Consider the following 20,885-nt stretch of genomic DNA (forward strand, 5'->3'; position numbering starts at 1 on the left):
TGATAGTATTATTATCTATGAACCATTGATTTTTTTTTTCTAACAGCACACATACCTTTTCTTTTTTTCATTGTTATTTCTCACATCCAAATCCATCCCTTACAGTTCACCTTCACGACACTCAACTCTATCCCTCCTTCTCTTTCTCTCATGCAATCTCACTCCTCAACTCTACACTCAACCCTCTCTGTTATTCAAGCATACTTCTCACTCTAGACTTTGAATCTTCATCTTCAACACTCACATGATCAACTTCGGCTATAATCTTTGTGGTACCAATGTTGCTTACTTATTCGTTAAGTGGGAGAGATTGTGAGATCGAACCCCAAAGGTACTTGATACGCTAAATCCTTAGGAATTTGATTATTGGAAAGGTATGGGGATTATGTACTGCCACATACCCTTGCTGGAGTAAATGGACTCGAGAGGGTCCCTCTCTTTACTCCACTAGGGACATTTGGGGGTTACCCTTGATGGAAGGGAAGGGTGAACACTTTGGCGTAACATATGTTCCTTCTCCTCCATTCTATGTGCATGTATGACATCATGCACCATCGTCTAGTCTATGTGGTATCCAATCTTGTCAATGTCGTTATCCCTCAACTTTATCTCATCGTTGTCCTTGGTTATATTGTTAAATGGAAGAATGGTGTTCCATATTTGTAACCTTTGGTTTTATATATATATAGTTTTTTAGATTTGCGTGGTACTGATTTGAGTTTGTATTTTTCATGATGATGCTTCTTTAATTTTCCAAACCTCTAGTTTTGTTTTTTTTTTGCATTTAAATTATTAAATAGAAAACCCTAGTGTTAATTGTTATTAATTTTAAATTTGAATATTGTTTTTACTACTCTAATAACTGTTTTTTTTTCACTTTATTTAGCTCAAGAATTTAAGAGGAAGAAACAAAAAGTAAAGTATAATGTTTAACTGCCATATATCATTTTAGAGAATATATAGCACTAAAATGTATAACAGTTAAAAACAGCTATATATAGCTAAAAATAATTGCTATATGAAGCTTTTTTGTGGTAGTGAAGGAAGAAAGACAACGAGAGGAGAGAAAGTGGAAAAAAAAAAAGAGAGGAAGGGGCATGATTTTTTTACATTATGCTTGGCTATGCAAAAGAAATCACAAAAGATGAGAAAATTGTTAATTTTATATAGATAATAATAAGTTTAATATTTGTAAAAAATAGTTACATATAATAAAACTAAATATTATTTTAACATATTATTTATATAATTTCAATTATATATTATTGATTAAATAAAAATATAATTGTAAATTATTTTATTCCCTGCTGGCAAGAAAATTATTTTCTCTAATGTTAAATTTTATTTATTAACTTATTATACATATAATAATATAAAATTTTTAAACTACAACCAAATATAGGACCCATTTATTTAAGATTATAGGTTTGTTTGTTTCATCTTATTTTATAAACAGTCACTCAATTTTTTTTAATTTATTTTATGACTTGTCTTGATATTTGTTTCATCTTGATGGGCCTCTTATCCCCCTCCCTCCTTCCCTCCTCCATTCCATAGATTTGAAAACGTCATTCCTCTATTCGTGTTATTGATTTATCTTATATTAATTGTGCTCTGTGAGTTCTGTACAAAACCTTGACCTGGGTCAATCCAAATAGATGAATGAATGCATACCATGGATCTAGCAGATGGCAACAGTGATATATTCATAAGTTTCATGTGAAAGTGGGAAAACATATGTGTGTGTGTATATATACTCTCTCAATTAAAATATAAGATATTAACAATTAATTCACAGCTTTCAAAAAAAATATTAGTTGAAACTTTAATTTCTCAAATAAGTTTACATTTTTTTAATTTTACTTTTATTAAATACCCTATATAACTGCTTTGATAATAATAATTAAAATTTTAATGTATTATTTTTTGAAAAAAAGTAATAAACAAATAGGGGTATAGTTTAAAAAATTATAAAAATTATTCGATGCACTATATTTTAAACTAAACAAGACTTTTTTAGAAGATTATATTAAGATTTGGAAAAAGTATATATATATATATATAAACACATAATCCTGTGAGCAATTCTTACCATAGGAGTTAGGGGTGAGGTAAAACTAACGGTTATTCTTGATTGTGCAGCATCTAACAGTATTTGTTCAGTTTGTGGAAATGGAATTCACAATGCAAAATTAGTTTTAAACCATTTAGTGTGAGATCACTTTTAATTATGTTTAATGAGAAGTAAATGAATGCATTGATTTTTTTACCCACAAGGCTTTGAAAGAGAATTTTGATGTTAGATTATTTGACAATCCACTCATTGATAATAAAAGTCTTATGGCTTAAGACATTACCTAATATTGGTCTCTTTGTACGACTTTTACCATGACCTTATATCTAAAAAAAATAAAATACAACCTTTAAAACTTTTTTTCCCCTTAGATAATGTATTTTTATTTAAATTATATCATTTTATTATCATCAATTTGATTCAATTTGACTCTTAGTTCAATCAAGTTAAACATTTGATTTTTAACCATAGCCAATTTAACAACTGATTGAATTTTCAATTTCTCACTTTTAATAAATGATAAAGGAAGCCAAGTTGTTCGGAGGGGGAAAAAAAGGGAGAATGAGAGCCAAGTGGCGTTAGTCTGCATCTTTCTGGGGAGTCTTTTTTTTTTTTTTTTTCTTTGTTGAGTAAAAAATGTTGACCTTCGGTTCAGTTTAGCATTTGTTCACTTCCATTTTTCATATCCAGATAATAATTCCTTGAAGAAACATGGATATGTGACTCTTCTTTATGATTTGCCATAGTCAGAAACTTTTGTACGGGCTCTTGAACAATGATCCTTGATCTTGGATATTCATAATTACAATGTTAATTTCTCGAGACATGCTTGGTTTCTATTTTCATGTTTCGGATTTAATTATTTTTAAAATTATTCTCATTTAAAAAAAATGGAAAACATATTATGCTTGTTTTTTTTATTTTTCTTGTTTTTAAAATGTAAATTGGTTCACTGGCCAGAAAAAAATTTTGTACCAAAAAAATATGAATCAAATTTTTAAAAATTTGAGAGTTCAATTGGTTCACATTGATATATAAAAAATTTACATTAAAAAATTAAAAATTTACAAGAAATTTATCAATAATATACAATAATATCATTAACAAATATAACAAACTAACTATAATGCAAAATATAATAAATACTGGACTGTTTGTTTGGTTTAATCTTATAATATGAGTTATATATGCAAAAGCCTCCTTTTAAAATACATTTCATTTTATTATTATAAAATATAATTAGTTTTATTAATTTCTATTATAAATTATCACTATTAACTATCTGCAATTATTACTATCAATCTATTTTTTAATTTTAAAACTATTTTTAAATTAATATAACAATATAAATTTTCATTTTATTTTGTTTTCAAAAATAATTTAAAAAATAATATTATAAAAAAATTTTTAAAAATAAAAAATGGAACAAAAACCAAAGAGGCTCTTATTTTATTTCATTTATTTATTTATTATTGTTGAATTTAGCTTCTCTCATGGGACATAGTTCATGAGCTTATATGATTGCAAAATGTCTTTTCACTTTTTTTTTTAAAAAAAGATATTTGATCTTTTTATAAAATGTAGAGAAAAAGATAATAATTTTTTTTAAAATTATATAAATAATAATTTAATTTCTTGAAATATCATAATTTCAATAGAATTTTTAGAAAATTCTCCGTCAATAAATTTTAAAGTAAAAAAATTATTTTATTTTTATTAAAAATAATAAGTCTCAATTATAACTTTTGCTTAAGGAATACTAACTTTTATTTTTTAAATCGTAAGATTTAAATAAGAAATCACAATTTATCAAATATAAATTTTATTATTAAAAAATAAGTCTCAATCATAACTTTTGCTCAAATAATAATAGCTTTTATTTTATGAATGGTAAGAGTTAAATAAAAATTACAACTTCAAGTATAATTTCTATCATTAAAAACCAAGCTCTGAAAATGACAAATCCTAATTATAATTTTTATTTAAGGAACAATAATTTTTTTTAAAAAATTATAAAAATTAAATAAAAAATTATAACCTATCAATAAAAATAAAATTAAATTTTTAATTTAAAAATTATTAATATAGAAGTACTAAAAATTTTAATGAAATGTATTAAATTATTATTTATATAATTTAGGAAAATTTTATTGTTATTTTTCTAAAAAAAAATATAAAGGAAAACTGTAGAATTTTTGTGAACGAACCGAAGGGCGGATAGGAGAGTTGTCGAGAGAACAAAGAATCCTTCACACATGCTGAGTGCTGAGAGCCACTGATTCGCTGAGCGTACGATAACGAACTGCTTTGTTGAATTCGACTTCGCTAGCTGTGTTTTCATCTCTCATCTCGGGTATGCTCGATTATTATCTGGTATTTATCATCTGTGGTGCAGATGTTTCTTTTTTTCCCCTACTTGTTTGAACCATTTGCTCGATTATTGTTCAGCTTGCGCCTTCTATCTCTGCAAATTAACTGCCTTACTTTTCTGCAAACGTATGTCATCAATGGTGGGATTGTAGTTCAGATTGAAACAATATGCTGTCTCTATTCCTGACAGGTTGTGCAAAAGATGGACTAAAATCCTTCACGACAATTTATTCATTTCGAGTTAGATTTTGAGGTTACCAAAGTTGTGAATCAAAACCCTAGTGGAAGTCCATTATCAGAGTCTTCATTGGGAACCCTATATATTTTAGGACGCAGAAAGGATACCTAATGAACCTGTTAATTCCTAATCTTCCACAACAGCTTAATTTCTCTGGATCTTTGGCAAGTCCATGCTGCCTTTCCCTTCAAGAAAAGCTCTCCCATCTTTCCCTTTCTCGCTCACCCATGGTTACACCCAAAGGGACAGTCATTCGTATGGGTGGGGGGCCTAGGACTTACCCAGGAGGTGTATCAAAATGGCAGTGGAAAAAAATGCAGGCCAAGAAAGCCAAACAGTTGCTAAAGGCTCGGCTATGCCGTGAGCGACAGATATATGAAATGCGCAAGAGGGCAGAGCTGAAGGCTGCGGTTTCTGAGCTCGAGAGACCATGGGAGGTTGTTGAGAGAGCCCCAACCTTATTTTCAGTCAAAGCAGATGAACAATTGAAGGTATTAGCTGATAGGTTTCAAAAGCCCGGTGGGTTCGATATGTGGTCAGAGAGAGATGGACCACAATTGTTTGAAACCCCAGATGAGTTGCCTTCTGCAAGATTTTTTCCCAAAGGGGTTGTCCACAGTATTAGACCTTATAGGAGAATTGATCCTGATGAGTTGGATAGCATTGAGGGGGGTTCAGAATCAGAAGCTGACAAGGATTTTTCAGGTAATGAGGTGAGGAAGAGAACTCATAAATCATCTGTAAGAAAATTTGGAGGTAGGTCCTTTGGAGAAAGGAACACTGAGAGAGGGGAGTTATCTGATCAGGAAAATGGATCATATTCTGGGAGTTCTTCAATGAACTCAGACTCTTTTGCTAATAAGGGGGTTGATGGAAAATTTAGGAAGAGGGGGAATAGAAGAAAGTCTGTGTCCAGAAACCTAGATGGTTCAAATGGATATCTAGGGAGAGTTGAATCTGGAAGGAAGCAGAGAGGGCATAGTTCCTTTCCTAATAGTGGCATTCGTGACTACAACAGGGGGATTTCACCCTATGCTTCACCAGAACCTAAAGATACAGGGTCTGAAGTTTATGATATGAGTTTGCAACAAGATGGTAGCTATGGATTTGCACACAGCGGCCTATCTGACCCAAGTCACGGGAAAGATGCTTGATTCTCAATTCAGACATTCTAAGTTAGAGATGAGTTTTGATCTGGCAAATAGGTTGTACAAGGAGGATGTAAGCTTTGTTAATGAAAATATATTGCTGTTTTGTTAAAATATGTTTAATATGGTTACTTTATTATATTACAATTACAGACCTACTGATAAAAATATTACCTGGCCTGCGTACTTGCAAGATAACAACAATTATTTTGCTGAAAAGTTTTAAATATTAACTTTGGCTGAGCTTCAATTGTGTTAATCAAGGCCTACGGGCTTAGTTATTTTAGTTTGTGATTAATTAAAGTCTTGACATATTTTCAATTGAAATTGATTGGTATGTCATAAATATAGGATTCCCTAAATGGAGTGTTGCTCTTTTATATTTCAGCCATACTGGATTATATATTAAAGAAAACAAAGCAGCACCAATACCAAAGATTCTAGGTTATACATCATTAAATTGTGCACAAATTTTATTCTGGATGAATGAAGTGGTTGGCGTGCTTTATATTGTACCTACTTTTGTTTGCTAGTTGGCTGGCATTTGGTTTCCTCTCAATAAATTTTGCGGAATGGGATCTTCTTGACATTGTAAGATCAATTTCTTAAATTGAATCTGTGGGTAGGCCAGCCGAAGTGCTCATTAATATTGATAGGAATGAGTAGCTTCAGGGCATGCCCTGTGTCATTAAATTTTCTTCCAAGAGGAAATATACAATTTGGTTTTTGATGCAAAATTTACCTCCTTTCATTCAGAATTTGTAACTTGCGAGTTGCTACACATGTACGGTTCTATTTGTAAGACATTTTTTAAAAACAATTTTTAATTCAAAATATAGGACACCTTATAAACTTTTCCAATTTTACCTTTTCTTGCTTAATGTGAAAATATTTAATGTAATTGTATCATTATTTAAAGTCAAGAATCATAATGAAATAATATCTCATTTTTTTATAATAGTAAAAAAATTAACTTCTCTTAAAATGTGTGAACGGTTAAATATATCTTACAATAAGAATTAAAGTGAGTTTGTTGATATGTCTCTTAAAGCATGTTCACATTCAAACATACCATTCAAAACATGAGAAACACCATTCCTTACGGCAAACAGCGATTTGTATTAATAAGAAGCTAAATGTCATGCCACATACAAAGGTGTGTTGTGGCTTATTTTACAGAATTTATTAAGCAACAATCAGTAGGGTAGGGTGGTGATGCATGAAACAGTGAAGACGAGGGTGAAAGCTCAGGCCAGTACTGTTATCATTATGTAATACAGATCATTTGTGGGTATTTCTAATGAATGTTTCACTTCCAACCCTTAAACTTGCCACCGTGCTTTCCGAACTTGCCATGCTTGAACTTGCCATGACCGTGACCATGGCCATAGTAGCCACCGTGATTGTAGTAACCACCATTTCCATGGAGACCCAAACGGTGTTGACCCCCATAGTATCCAGTGCCTCCATGATGATACCCTGTTTGTTTCACATGTATGAACAAGGTCAACTTCCTCATATCAACTCAAAAACTCAATTATATCTCATATCATTAATTTCTCAATATATCAATCCCAACACACTTTTTGGGTTATGTGTAAGGATGTAGAGGTTTAGGATGAGTATATTAACATGGGTAATCTGCTTAGTTGAGTAAGACCCTGTTTGGTTTAGTAGTAAAAAAATTTCATTTAAGCTCAGAAAAGTAATTATGAAGCCCATTTATGTTGTTTGGGTAATTTTTTTTGAAAACCTCGATTAATTGTGATTTGGATCCTTGCGGTATGTTGCGGAGAAGTGATCAGGAGGTGCTTTTGTGTTGGAAAGATCATTATAGAGTCTTCAATGGAAATTTCTCTGATCTACCCTCACAACCTACCCTTCAGAGTCAAATGGATTTAAGAGGTGTTTGGTATTTTAAATTTTAACCTTAAATTTTTGAGAGAATGATAGATAAACCTTAAACAAATGACTTAATGTTAGTTATGTTTTTTTATAAAATTTTCTAAAAATAATTTATAAATATCAATTCAAATAATTATAAGTTTATAAGTTTTAATTGTAGATAAGACATTTGAGTTCTAAACATAACTCTCAATTGCAAATGAGATTTTTGTTTGCAAGGTTTGAATCGATATATGTCACTTATCTTTTATATATATGTTGGCAAAAGTGTACATTTATTCATCTAATTTTATATAAAATTTTATTTTAGTTTTTTAATTTTATAAAATATTTTTTAGTCTTCTAACCCTAACAACCCTAATATTGTTAGTTTCAAATAAATATTTTTGTATTAATTATTGTTATTTTTTTAAAAAACATTAAACTTACTATGTCAACATTTAAATTTTTAATGTTGACATGTTTCTTGGCATAACAATGCTGACATTTTTTTTTGTTAAGGAAACTAATAGCATTAAAGTTAGAGGACTCAAAATACAAAAAACTTTATATGAAATTAAAGGACTAAAAGAATCATTTGATCTAAAACTTATAATAAGTCTTATTATTCATAAACAACGACCTGCTCATTTTTTAAATGTATATAATGCATAAAAAATCTGTCACCTATGTTAATTGTTTATGAACAGTAAGATTTACTATATTTCTAGATTGATATGGTACATGGATGGTTATTGCAGATGAAATGGTTTGTAGATATTCATCTGTTATTGTGTGTGTTCGTGTGTGTGTGTATGATGGTAAAGAATCTAATAAGAAAATATTATTAAATTTGCATCATACTCTCCCGTTCAATATTACAAGATATTTTTAATTTAGTTAATTATTTTTAACATTATATTCTTTTTATATTTATCTTTATTCAATAAGGTGTCTTGATTAGAAAACTTTATTAAGTACACTTCTTATTATGCTTTTTTTTTAAAAAAATTATTAATTGTATATTAAAAAACCCAAAATGCCTTATGCGTTTAAACGGAAAGAATAAGGTTTTATGCATGTACTGGCTCTCTCTCTCTCTCTCTCACACACACACAATCTAATATGGGAAGAGAAAGCATACCTTGTTGATATGGATAAGAACCGGAATAAGCATAATTAGGCGGAGGATATCCAGAAGAAGGATAAGCAGGAGGAGGAGGATATGAGTATCCCTGCGGTGGATAGCCCCCTTGTGGTGGAGGATACCCTCCTGGAGGCGGATACTGGTAACTCATCTTCCTTTAACTTCTTATCTGAATATAATCATTAATTCTCAATTAGCAACACAAGGGAAAAAAAAAACAATATATTCTTCAATTCTCATATAACTCTTCGATAACTAAATAAGAGCTATTAAATATACATTCGATATTACAACTAGGTACTTAGATCAACCAGTAAAGGAGTTATTGATTCAACTTAATCAAAAATCTTGAGTTTCAGTGCTAATCGAATTAGTCTATTTCAAAGACTTAGAATACCAGAGCTCAAAATTAAAAAAAAAAAAATGTCCCATATTGTATGAATCAAAATGTCATGTTTCATTAATTTTTTTTCCAAGTTACAAATGAATGATTGAGATGGACTCTCACCGTTTATGACAAACTCGATTCTATGTGACATGCATGTGTATGCTCGTTCTTCATGGCCAGATAACAATCATCTCTAAAACTATAAGCAGATAAAAAAACATGTATAAGTTACATTTTTAAAAGCACGTTTTACGAAGTTATATATATTTTTACACCCAAATTAAAACACAGCAACAATAATGCGGATCTAATATTACAACTATGAAGGAAATTAAGGAAACTAAAATTGCAAGAAGAAGCTTACAATATTGGTTCTTCGAAATTGAGGCACTGTGTTATCTGAGAGTCTTCGAAGTCGGGAAGTCAGTGAAATAATTTATAAGCATTGCTATATATTCTGATTGTGTGTCATTTATATAGAGATTCGTATTCGGTTATTCTTTATCTCTTGATGATGTGAAACGATATGCGTTGCTTTAACGCGTAGGAATTTGTTTTTCCTAGAGCTTTTTAATATGCACCATACAATTTGGAATATAAGACACCATATTACTTTTGTTTTGAATATTAAATATTATAGCGTGTCAGGCATATATTCTTGAAATAGTATGTCAAAAAGAAAATATTCGTGAAAATATAATACGTGGGGATTTTCAATTAAAGAAATTGACAATTTAAAATCATAAAAAGCACTTCCTCTGTTAAAAATGTAAGGCATTTTTGGAGGAGTTGTATGTTAAAAATGTAAGGTATTTTTAATCTTTCGAAATATAATTATTGTATTTTTTTAAAAAAGTATCTCTATTGATGAATGACTTTATATTTATTGTCGAGTATTTAATAGGGATAAATATAAAAAAATAAAGTTAGTTTGAAGGTAAGTAAGTATTTTATTGGGGGTGAAGTTTAATTAAAAATGCCTTCTATTTTTAAAGAGAGAGAGTACTTTTTCTTCATGGATAAAAAGAATAAATTACCACTAGTATGTTTTTAAAGAATAAGTTGGCATAATTCTTTCAAATTAAACCAAACATTTGATGATAATGTAGGACCTTATATATGCACAAAGTCACATAAGCTGATGCATTGTAAATCAAGATCACATTTAAAACTAAAGTTCATATATATAAGAGCATCGAAAAATATATTTTCTGAGGTACCAGATACCATGTTTTTTTTTTTGGTTGGTAAAAAGACAATAATATTAACAAAAGTGGAAAAGTCTACAGGAAGTTAAAGTCTGATTAACTAAACAAGAAGAAAAAACAAAAGTAGGTAAAAAAGATATGTCAGGACAAGCAAGTTTTATGCTCCAGCTGTGAAAGCTCTGTAAAAGATTGAAGATGTCCTGATCAATGAGATAATTCCATGCAGAATTGTAGGCTCCTTTGTTACGGAGGACATTCAAAATCCCTAAGCTCGACGAATCTTCAAGATGAGCCCGAGCAAAGTTCAAAATCTAGAGCAAAATTCCACGGATGCAATGGGACAAGAAAAGATGAGAAGGAGTAACTTCATATCTACATATCAGCAACTCGATCAATCTCTCTCCATTGATTGACAGAAAAGCACCACAGTAAGTTCTTTTTCTTTCCTTAAAAAGATTGAGACTAGCTTCCTAAATGGGAAAATTAAATTGATTATAACTCTGAGACTGAAGTTTATATTCTCTATCAGTGTTTCTGGAATGTGAGTTTTCCTTTATTTTTCCTTTAGTTCCCCCACTGCATGCACTAGAGAGGAACTGGTACTGACCATGGAAGCTTCGAATGACTTGTTCAACCGGAGTTATCTTCCCTGAATGTAAAGCCTGATTTCTATCGAACCAAATCATGTGAATTAGAAGATCAATGCATTCCAGAGCTTGTATTCCTCGATTCTGATACAGAGATTTATATGCCCGAAGAATCCATTGAATGAGACCACACTTGGAGATCTTTGAAGAGCAAATGGGCAAGGAGCCAAACCAAATGGTATAGAGTAGGGACAATCACAAAAAAAATGTGAGGTAAAGAATCCTGAGAGTCACGTACAAAAACACATTGTAAAGTAGAGTTGAGAGGGTGTTTCCATAGAATATACCCAGTATGTAGAGCCTCATGAACTAGTTTCCAAATGAAGAGGAGCGTCTTGTATGGAAGATTAAGTTTCCATGTGAAAGTTACAAAGGATTTTTGTGAGCTCTAGAAGAGGAGCAAGTAAAACCATCACTCACAGTATAAGAACTAGATTCCCAAATTAAAACATCATCCTGTTTAGTAAAAGAAATGGGGATAGTAATTTGGGCTTCCACGAAGCAATTCTCTTCTCAATAGATTCCATGATTTGAGGGGGAAAAAAACAAGAGATTTATCTCTTGATGCATCAATCCAAGTACCAAGTTACTTTCTAAAAGAATCAACAGGTTCAATTCCCATTTCATCTATAAGCTACCATTAAAGATTTTTGAACATTCACGGTGAAACCGGATCAATTACAGAAGTTGTGAATAACTCGGGGAGACCCAATTTTTTGCATCTTAATGGAAAAAGCAAGTTAGAATTTCTCGATTAATGACAAGATATACATAAAAATAAAAAAGGGAAATGGATTGAATTACAAAAAAGTCAATAATTACTAAACAAGAAAAAGATGAGAAATTTGTGTTTGACATCATCACCAGTGAAGGCTTCTGCAACATTGAAAGGTAGGACAAATATAACTATTTTTATTTTTTATTCTTTAAATAAAAAGGGAAGGCTTTGCCAAGTGGCCTTGCTCATCACTCATCAGGATAATATTGATATTAATATTCTAAATGACTGATCACTTGGATGTGTATATTTATTGTCAAAAGATCTTACTTTATATTTTCGTTTTTTCCGCTCAGTTTTAAACCTTTACTTTGTATTTTAAAAAAAGAGGATGGCATAGCTGTGCATTATGTTCCCTATGTATATCACTTCTCATTCTCAAGAGATTTAGATCATTACATTTACAGTCCAAGGGCAATGGGTTTGTCAAAAATTGTGTACTCATCGTCCATTAGTAAGTTATGTGCTAACCAATTGGCATAGGCATTAATCTCCATGAAAACTTAATTACAAGTCATTAACAAGCCATGCATGATAATTTCTCTTATAAAGTCCATCACATAGCGGGTATTTTCATGAGTGTTACGCATTGATAATGAAAGATCGACAAAGTTTTAGCAGAATCATTATATATCATGACCTTTTTTTTTTAATCTTGTTTTCTATAGTCGGTTAACCTAGATCCATATTTCTTTGTTATTTCAAATTAATTAGTTCTCTACAAACAGCTCTAACTAGTTGATATGTTGAGCTATCCATATCCAGATTAGACCTAACCTTCTTATGAGAAAAGACCACTAAGATTTCATGTACCTTTGAAACTCTCTTCATATCTTCATACTCAGACCTTCCATGCACAACTTTTTGTGTGTTGGTAAAAACGATGTGGCCACATAGACCAAAGCTCTAGCAGTGCACGAACTTCCTACTTTGTCTTTTACATCTCTTTGTAAAAAGAGAATATGGTTTTTGTTTTTCGTCTGTAGAACATTCAATGAGAACAAGAGATGCATATTTTTAGACAATCTCCAGATTATAAAGTCGTCCTCTCTTGAGGGATTAGAGGCCTTCCAACAATGATTTCGTTAACATCTCAGGTGGATGGTAATGTTGTATTTCCCTCAAATTCCACATTTCGTCATGATCTGACATATATTAGTGCACATAGAAGTATCTGCGTGCTTCTTGCTGTGAGTAGTATGGGATCTTGACTATGTTTTGGCAAATTCATTTAGGTAACATTTGGATTGATGAATTTGATTTCATATTTTCCATTTGAAAATTTTCATTTCAAATCCCACATTGAAAATTCATGTATTTAAAAGATTTTGTTTGGATAGTTTCAAAAATTTTAAATGATGAGAAATAAGTTAATATTCAAAATGAAAATGAAAAATCGAGAATGACAAGTTTATTTTTATTTTTTAATTGACAAAAGATGAGAAAATATATGAGAGTTATAAAAGTATAATAGTAAAAACACAAAAAGAATGGGATGTTTAAAGTGATTAAAATTAGAATATCAAATGATCAGGGTATTAAAGTGAATTTTAAATTACAAAAAAATTATAATAAGAGATGAATTTTCAAATTCATATTTTTTTGTGTGTCCAAATAAAGGATTTGATTCAAATCCAAATCTCAATCCTCATTAATCCAAACGAACCATTAGATTTATTGGGGTAAAATAAATGATGACTTTGTAGTAGATTCTATTGGCTTATATGCTGTGTAGAAAATCTATTCAAGTTGTGTCATAATACACTATCCTTAAAAGTAATTCCAACATAATTGTTGGAGTTCTCTAGAATTAAGTGAAACCTTAATACAGAATGAATAGGGTGACAAAACAGCAAAAATATTGGACAACTCAAGAGAAGTATTAGGAAAAAAGAGAGGAGAGCGCCCAAAAACTTAGGATAGTGAAGCCCTGTCTCATGTGTACACACTAGTATTTATAGGAACAATCTGGACAATACATTTGAACAAAAAATGAAGCACCAATGACCCACCATTGCTAAGTAAATAAAGGACAATCACACCACCATTTGAACATAACAAAAAACCATTTAAAGTGAACAGCCCCGGACGTTGGAAGAAAGTTAAATGGCCCATTAAAATGTAATAATCAGAAGTTAAATAGGGAGGACTGTTTCTGGCAAGGTAACTAACGATAATAAAAGGAAGTTTCAAAATTCAAACTTAAAGGGATTTGTTGTAAAATAATTAGACTAAAATAGTATAATTAATATCTACAATCAAAACGACAACTCATGTTGAAATATCATTAAATAATTAAAATATCCAATAGATTCCTCTTGAAAATAAACTGCCGGTTCATGTCATTGTCATGACAGGTATGAGGGAGCTAGAAGAATCTGTTTGCGTTCCATTGGCACAACCTATTTTCCTGGTTATATTATGTTTAGAAGGGGCCTATGGCTTTATGGTTTTAAGTGAAATGCAAGTTCTGTTCAGCTATAGGTTTCATATCCTACATAGCTTTTAAGTGGGTGTGCTTGGTTGATTAGGTGCTTAAGATCCCATTCCTACTTGCCCAAAAATATATAACTCCTTCATCTTATAAAGGGGATTGAAAAAAAAAAAAAAGTTAGGGAAGCTGTGACTTTACTTAATCCTCCCCTGTTTTCGTCCTTGCCTACTTGCCACTTTCTTGGCAACTAGCAAGTAGTTTGAAGTTGGCTAGGATTGCTCTATGTTAGTGGTACTTTGCTTCTCAATTTCCTTTTTGTTGATATTGTTGTCCATGGTTATTTTGTTACGAAAAAACATATCTTTTAATCCTTATATTTTGCTCATATTTTACTATAAGTTTATGTATTTTTTTTTTAATATTTTGGGTCTCTATATTTTCATTTTTTAGTGTTTTATATTTATCTAAAGTTCCTATACTTTGTTTAATTTTATTTAAGGGCCTAAAATAATAGAAAATAAAAGTATAGGGACTCAAAATATAAAAAAAAAGTTTAAAAACCTATAATAAAATACGAGCAAAGTATGTAAGAACTAAAAACTATATTTTTTCTTTTATTATTATCTATGATTTGATTTGTAAGCTTTGGGCTTGGTTATTAACATAAGTTTCTATTGTTTGGCTTAAAAGGGGGGAAAAAAGCTAAATGTTTGTGTGTGAGTATTTTTTTGACGTCATTTTTGAACGGCCACCTTGGACTCAACGTGATTCTTTAAGCTTGAAAGATACCAAACTAAGCTCTAATGTCATGCAAAGTTTTGATGAACCCAGACTCATAAAGAGAATCGAAATATTTTATCGATCCAATTGAGACAACAATGCAAGTGATATTGGGTCTGTTTATGTAGCCCGCGGACTAACACAATACAAGATTACAAGTCAACAAAATAAACAATAAAACTAACTCTAATTATTCCTCACTTATTGGATCAAATTCGGACAGTTCAAGAAAAAAAACTTATATATTTAAACTTATATATTTAATATATTTATTTTTAATTAAATCAAAATATGTATATTTATAATAAATTTTTGTTATTAATATTATTAACATATTAAAATTTACATATCTTAATTTAATTAAATAAAAATATATTAAATATATAAAAATAAATATATAAGTCTTATCTTTTTACATAACATGGAGCCCCATGTTCTTATAAATGATCTCTCAAAGTCACAATTTACATAACATAGGGAGCCTCAGACCCGTATTGGCACTGGGCCAATATATTTTTTATGATTGCCTAAGGTTTCATCTGTTATGGTAACCCTGCAACTAATCCTCCAAAGAATTTGAACATTATTTAAGAGAATCTTCTCTCCCCAGTCCCAAATGATGTTTTTCCATTCACGTTTGGCCACTATGTTGGTCGAAGAGAGACAGCAAACCAGAATCAAACGAGCGGCTGTGATCTCTTTGACTGCACTGGGCGCCTCGAAACCAAAACGTGCTTCGCAACTTTCTTGTGTCTTTGAACTTCTGGCTAGCAATTTTGGACCTCGAATTCAAATTATCTTCTTTTGAGCATTAAGACACTTTCCTCCTCATGCTTTGCTCGCTTCAGCAAAATGGGTGGCCCCATCTTTGTCTCCCCTCAGAGAACGCATTGCACAACCCCATTATCCCAAGCTTCACCTTCTTCCTCCAGCTATCGCCCCGCCGTTATTCTTCCTGTTAGTCCTTCTTTGCGCCTCTTTCTATGGTTTAAGAATTTCTATTTGAATTCGAAATCGATCTTTCTATACTTTTCTACTACTATTGAGCTTAAATTCATGTCTTAAGCGTTTGGCAATCTGGTGGGTAATAATGTGCTGATGATGTTTTCTTGATTGATTCTCAGGGTTTAGGGAACAATTCTGGTGACTACCAGAAGTTGGTTCAGACGCTGAATGATAAGTATGGCGTGCCCACGGTGGTGGCTAAGGTATCGAGGATTGATTGGCTAAGGAATGCCGCTGGTTTGGTGGACCCCGATTACTGGCGGGGCACTCTTAAACCTAGGCCTGTGCTGGATTGGTAAGGTTAATTTTCTCTCCAATGCAAGCTAAGAGTGAAGCATAGAACGTTTATAATGAGTGTCGGACACAGATTTTAGTTTTGAAGCATAACTGATTCATAATGTGCAGGCCAATAAATATTAGTTAATCATTTGGGTGTGAAACTGTTCTTTGTCCTATGTAGGTATTTGAAGAGGGTTCATGATGCTGTTCAGGAGGCGAAGGATTTGGCGGAAGGTTGATGTATAACCTGGCCTTTTGCATTTGATATTGAATTTGTTTTTCCGTATAGTTCTTTGAGTTGAATAAATGACTTGTAGAATCATAGCCTTATTAACTAACTAGGATTTTTTTATTATTGATTAATTTGTTTGGTTGCTCAACTAGTTGAGTTTATTACTCCGCTTGGTGCTTTTATCTCTTGGATGGTAAATGTTAACATGTAACATACTTATAAACATATACCGTTTATGTAATTTTACTTTATAATTTCTGCTTCCTGCATTTCTTCTTGTTTAATTTCATTTGCAATTTTTGCTTCGGATCATTTTATCCAGATCCAGAAAGTATATCTGCAACTAGGGCGTGCTGCCATCCACTCACAAACTTCACTGCTGGATTGATTGTAAAAACATAAAAAATAATTATAAATGATAACGTATATACACAAAATTCTGAAATGATTTATCTTTTGTGATATTTCATATGGCACAACTCTCAAGTATGTCTTATAACTGTGGAGAAAGCATGAGGCCAGATAGAGTTAGAATGGAAAGATAAACACTTCAAACTACTATTTTAAATCTATCTAGCAAATAATCATTTTTCTGCCAACTTAAGTCCAGGTGAACCATGAAATTTAGAGCAATTATTCATTCTCTTCCTCACCTATGATTTTTCTGTATTACAGAACATTTAAATTCCCCATCGTCTCTTCTTTGCTCATCATCAATTTACAAATCTGAAACCCAATAAATAATCCTGTTTCAGGTGCAACTTTATCTTTGGTTGGACACTCAGCAGGAGGATGGCTTGCACGTGTGTACTTGGAAGAATTTGGGATGTCTCACATTTCCTTGTTATTGACTCTTGGAACTCCTCACCTGTAATTTCCTTGCTTGCTGATATTTGATCCCCTAAAACTGTTTGGAGTTGAACAATGATTAATACATTTGGCATTGTGATCTTTTAGTTCTAAAAAGGTTCTTCTTTTCCTAGTTTGGTCCCCTAAACTTTAAGCTCGTTAGTTCACAGAGATGGTAACACAACTTATTGCGAAGATGATGTGATTTTAAGTGGTTACTAGGCTTAAAAATGTGGAAGCATTGAATGATTGGCTAATTACCAAGTGCGCCATTTTGAGTTTCTTGGCTTATAGTGTTAGAGCCGAGTGAAAACTTAACTACAACATTAACTTCACATTAGGCCACAGGAACCTTCTTTGTTTACTATCTGCCTGTGAGCTTGATGTAGAGATGAATTTGAAAAAAGAAGATATTGATTGGAGGACTGATAAAAGAAGTTAAAGCTGTGAGAGATGAAATGGGACAAGGTGTATTTTTTGACTAGTAAAATTTACATCCACTCCTTTAATTATTCAAACATGAAGGAAACAATTTTCTAACTTACCCTGGTTCATGATCATAAAATTCTGATGAAGTTTCCTTCAATATTTTTCTCAGCCCACCTCCAAAGGGGACGCCTGGTGTTATTGATCAAACACGGGGTCTACTGAATTATGTTGAACAAAACTGCTCTAAAGCTCGTTACACCCCTCAAATGAAGTACGTTTGTATAGCTGGAAGGTAAACTTATTCTTTGTGCTTTGCTGAATGAGTTATTTATATGTTGGATGAGTTTGAAGTTATTTTCTCTGCTTGGTCCTTCAATTGCTAAATGCTTTAACAGCTGTTGATTATTAAGATATTTTCATTGAGTTGTCATGTCTCCCTAAAAAGATGTTCAGCTTTGTGATCCTTCAGACAGATATGCCTTAATGGATTTTCCAATACATATGAATCTTGAAGTATTTGACTGTGTTAGTAACACCTTGATTTGTTGTGTATTAGTTGGGAATTAAATCTTAAGGCTTCTATTTTGGTAACATTTGTGGACCTAAAATATTTGTAAAGAGTTCATTATCTTCGTTATCTTCAGTGTAACTTCAATAGTCCAAACCCAAAGAGCGATTCGCAATATGGATTTAATTGAGTAGAGCTATTTGCAGATATATTGAAGGGGCTCAGTTTTTTGGCCAGTCAGATGCAAAAACTGAGTCTCTGGTTCCCATAAATGGTTCTCAGCCAGTTCCTGAAGCTGTTGTTATGAATGCTTCAGGCAATTCTCCACCTATGACAACAACTTTACGAACTCGCTTTGTTGGACAAGGGTACAAGCAGGTGATTGAATAATTTTAAAGTAAAATTTCATCTTCATTCTCCAGTGATAATCCCAATATTAATTGGCTTCCTCCGAGTTGATTTTTTTGGCCCCTTAATCACATTATTACTAGAAAGTTTGATTTAGTTTCAACCCTATAAAACATTTTCTCCTCCCAATATTGTATAGTATCATTTGCTCTTTGAAAAGTTTGGTAGTGTCATTAGTTTACTACTTCTTGAAGGATGGAATTAGAACTAAATCCAAATTTCGAGTATCGAAGTGAGATAATAATATCTTTCAGAGTCAATTGATTTTGAGGTTATTTGCGGAGGACCGAAATTAAGTTCTATCCATTGTTTTATTTGTTTACTCGTGGCTATAAGTATTTGAATTTCCATCCTCCAATCCAACTGATAAATCAGTTAAGAAAAATCACGATGAAGGCTCTGTAACTTATTTTAACGACAGTTAAGGACTCCAATAATTAAAATTTATCTTAAGGATCATAGAAATAAATTACCATAGGTTCTTCATAAATATCAATCATATTACTTAACGTCACAACATGATTTCTTTCAGGATTACAAGCATGGTCTAAATTTGCTTCTATCTTTGTATGGAAACACCCTTAAAATCTGGTTGATCAAGTTGATTTAAATTTACAGTCTTTACCAAGAACTATAACTTCTTGAGTCTTTAACTGCCATTAACATGAGTTATGGATCCTTCACTGTCATGTTCTGCCTGGTCTATTATCGGCGACTGAAGCCGTGAGATTTTGTCAGGTTTGTGGGCAGGCAGATGTATGGGGTGATGGTGTTGTGCCGGAAGTATCAGCCCATCTTGAGGGTGCACTCAACATTAGCTTGGATGGAGTTTATCACTCACCTGTTGGTTCAGATGATGAGTTGAGACCTTGGTATGGTTCCCCTGCTATTCTGGATCAATGGGTTGAACACCTTCTCAATTGACTTGAATGGATCAGCATAATTTCATTTATGTGCCTTGTTTATTATTCTTTTTTTTAATATATATATATATATATATATATGAAGAGTTTGTTGTTGATAGAGCAAGGAACATCGTGGGATGCTAATATGATAAGATTTGTTCTTGTTGTATTTACTATTCTGACTCTGAGATGTAGACTACAATGAGTATAATCAAGTGTAAAATCATCAACCTAGAATTAGAGCCTTTCCCACCATGCTAGGAGAAAACAAACTTTGTTTTCAATTTTGCATGACGGGCTCAAATATTTAATGAGGCTTTCTAGCTTAATTAAATTATATGGGGTGGTTGCTTCAAGACAAAACACTTCTCTTAAAACCAACAGGAGTTAGATGTAGCTAAAAAGGCTCATCTCTTATAGCGTGGCTATTAATGAATCAAGGTTTGCATTTTCGCTAGGAAAAGTATCTATATTTAATGTTTAACTGTGTTTTGAATTGAATTACACTAGTGCTTAATTAAAAAAAAAAAAAACAACTCTCTCTCCCCCCTTCTCTCTTGTGAAATGTATCTGCTATACTTTATTGTTAAGATTTCTATCTTTAAACATCGTATAAATTGATTTGAGTCATTGATGGATCGACTAATCATTCAACGGACCATTTTATTATTATTATTATGGGTGTCATAATCAAACATGTCTGACCTTTATTCTCATGTTTTTAGCTGTGCGAAAAGAGATGAAATGATGAAATAGATTAACAATATATTAAGAGGGAAACCAGTGGGAAACCCCCAAAAAGAAATTGATTAAAAATTTGCAAAAAAAAAAAATGAAGATAGCATGTCAAAAAGACAAAAATGGCAGGAGACACAAAATAATTCTTTTGGTTGAGTTTTTTAGTCCAAGTGAAGTCAAGAAAAATAAACCCCTATTAAAATGAAGAGCCACTAAGAAAACCACAAGGTATATTACATTTGATCATGTTAAAACCTTACTGAACTGGCTGGTCAGATCGATAAATTGATCACTTGATTGATCTAAAATTTTGATTGGGATTCGAGCAGATTGGAGATATTTATATTATTTTTTTCCCTATTTGAACGTTGAAATAACATCATTTTAGCAATTTAATTATTAAATATGATGGTAAGAATTGGTGCTGAATTAATGA

The 20,885-nt window shown here is 31.6% G+C and overlaps 3 protein-coding genes across 6 annotated transcripts; 2 read left to right on the plus strand and 1 right to left on the minus strand.

Moving 5' to 3' along the window:
• The first annotated feature begins 4,281 nt into the window (after positions 1-4,281).
• On the plus strand, positions 4,282-6,073 carry LOC129288677 (putative DEAD-box ATP-dependent RNA helicase 33). The gene is made up of 2 exons (XM_054925387.1): positions 4,282-4,427; positions 4,635-6,073. Exon 2 carries the CDS (start codon positions 4,793-4,795, stop codon positions 5,834-5,836), a length of 1,044 nt encoding a protein of 347 aa, XP_054781362.1. The 5' UTR covers positions 4,282-4,427; positions 4,635-4,792; the 3' UTR covers positions 5,837-6,073.
• Positions 6,074-6,929: 856 nt separating this feature from the next.
• LOC129288771 (glycine-rich protein A3-like) lies at positions 6,930-9,753 on the minus strand. 2 transcript variants are annotated; one of them, XM_054925506.1, is made up of 4 exons: positions 9,614-9,656; positions 9,370-9,448; positions 8,859-9,030; positions 6,930-7,309 (listed from the first exon to the last, which is right to left on the minus strand). In XM_054925506.1, the coding sequence occupies exons 3-4, from the start codon at positions 9,010-9,012 to the stop codon at positions 7,140-7,142; spliced, it is 324 nt and encodes a 107-aa protein (XP_054781481.1). In that variant the 5' UTR covers positions 9,013-9,030; positions 9,370-9,448; positions 9,614-9,656; the 3' UTR covers positions 6,930-7,139. The 2 variants fall into 2 exon arrangements, with proteins under 2 accessions (XP_054781481.1, XP_054781480.1); XM_054925505.1 differs by lacking the exon at positions 9,370-9,448 and having other exon boundaries at positions 9,614-9,753.
• Positions 9,754-15,747: 5,994 nt separating this feature from the next.
• On the plus strand, positions 15,748-19,884 carry LOC129287942 (uncharacterized). 3 transcript variants are annotated; one of them, XM_054924233.1, is made up of 8 exons: positions 15,748-15,862; positions 15,945-16,053; positions 16,221-16,396; positions 16,562-16,614; positions 17,368-17,482; positions 18,060-18,182; positions 18,605-18,776; positions 19,545-19,884. In XM_054924233.1, the coding sequence occupies exons 2-8, from the start codon at positions 15,949-15,951 to the stop codon at positions 19,728-19,730; spliced, it is 930 nt and encodes a 309-aa protein (XP_054780208.1). In that variant the 5' UTR covers positions 15,748-15,862; positions 15,945-15,948; the 3' UTR covers positions 19,731-19,884. The 3 variants fall into 3 exon arrangements, with proteins under 3 accessions (XP_054780208.1, XP_054780209.1, XP_054780207.1); XM_054924234.1 differs by having other exon boundaries at positions 15,754-16,053; positions 18,060-18,161; XM_054924232.1 differs by having other exon boundaries at positions 15,760-16,053.
• The last annotated feature ends 1,001 nt before the right edge of the window (positions 19,885-20,885 follow it).

This window comes from Prosopis cineraria, unplaced genomic scaffold (assembly GCF_029017545.1).
Source record: "Prosopis cineraria cultivar Desert tree isolate PC_DT_omini unplaced genomic scaffold, ASM2901754v1 PC12, whole genome shotgun sequence".
Taxonomy (NCBI): domain Eukaryota; kingdom Viridiplantae; phylum Streptophyta; class Magnoliopsida; order Fabales; family Fabaceae; genus Prosopis; species Prosopis cineraria.

Coding starts and splice junctions, on each gene's coding strand:
- LOC129288771 (XM_054925505.1), bottom strand. CDS start 9,012: ATGAGTTACCAGTATCCGCCTCCAGGAGGGTATCCTCCACCACAAGGG. Junction 7,310..8,858: donor TTCTTATCCATATCAACAAG/GTATGCTTTCTC, acceptor TGAAACAAACAG/GGTATCATCATGGAGGCACT.
- LOC129288677 (XM_054925387.1), top strand. CDS start 4,793: ATGAACCTGTTAATTCCTAATCTTCCACAACAGCTTAATTTCTCTGGA.
- LOC129287942 (XM_054924233.1), top strand. CDS start 15,949: ATGGGTGGCCCCATCTTTGTCTCCCCTCAGAGAACGCATTGCACAACC. Junction 16,054..16,220: donor GCCCCGCCGTTATTCTTCCT/GTTAGTCCTTCT, acceptor ATTGATTCTCAG/GGTTTAGGGAACAATTCTGG. Junction 17,483..18,059: donor ACTCTTGGAACTCCTCACCT/GTAATTTCCTTG, acceptor TATTTTTCTCAG/CCCACCTCCAAAGGGGACGC.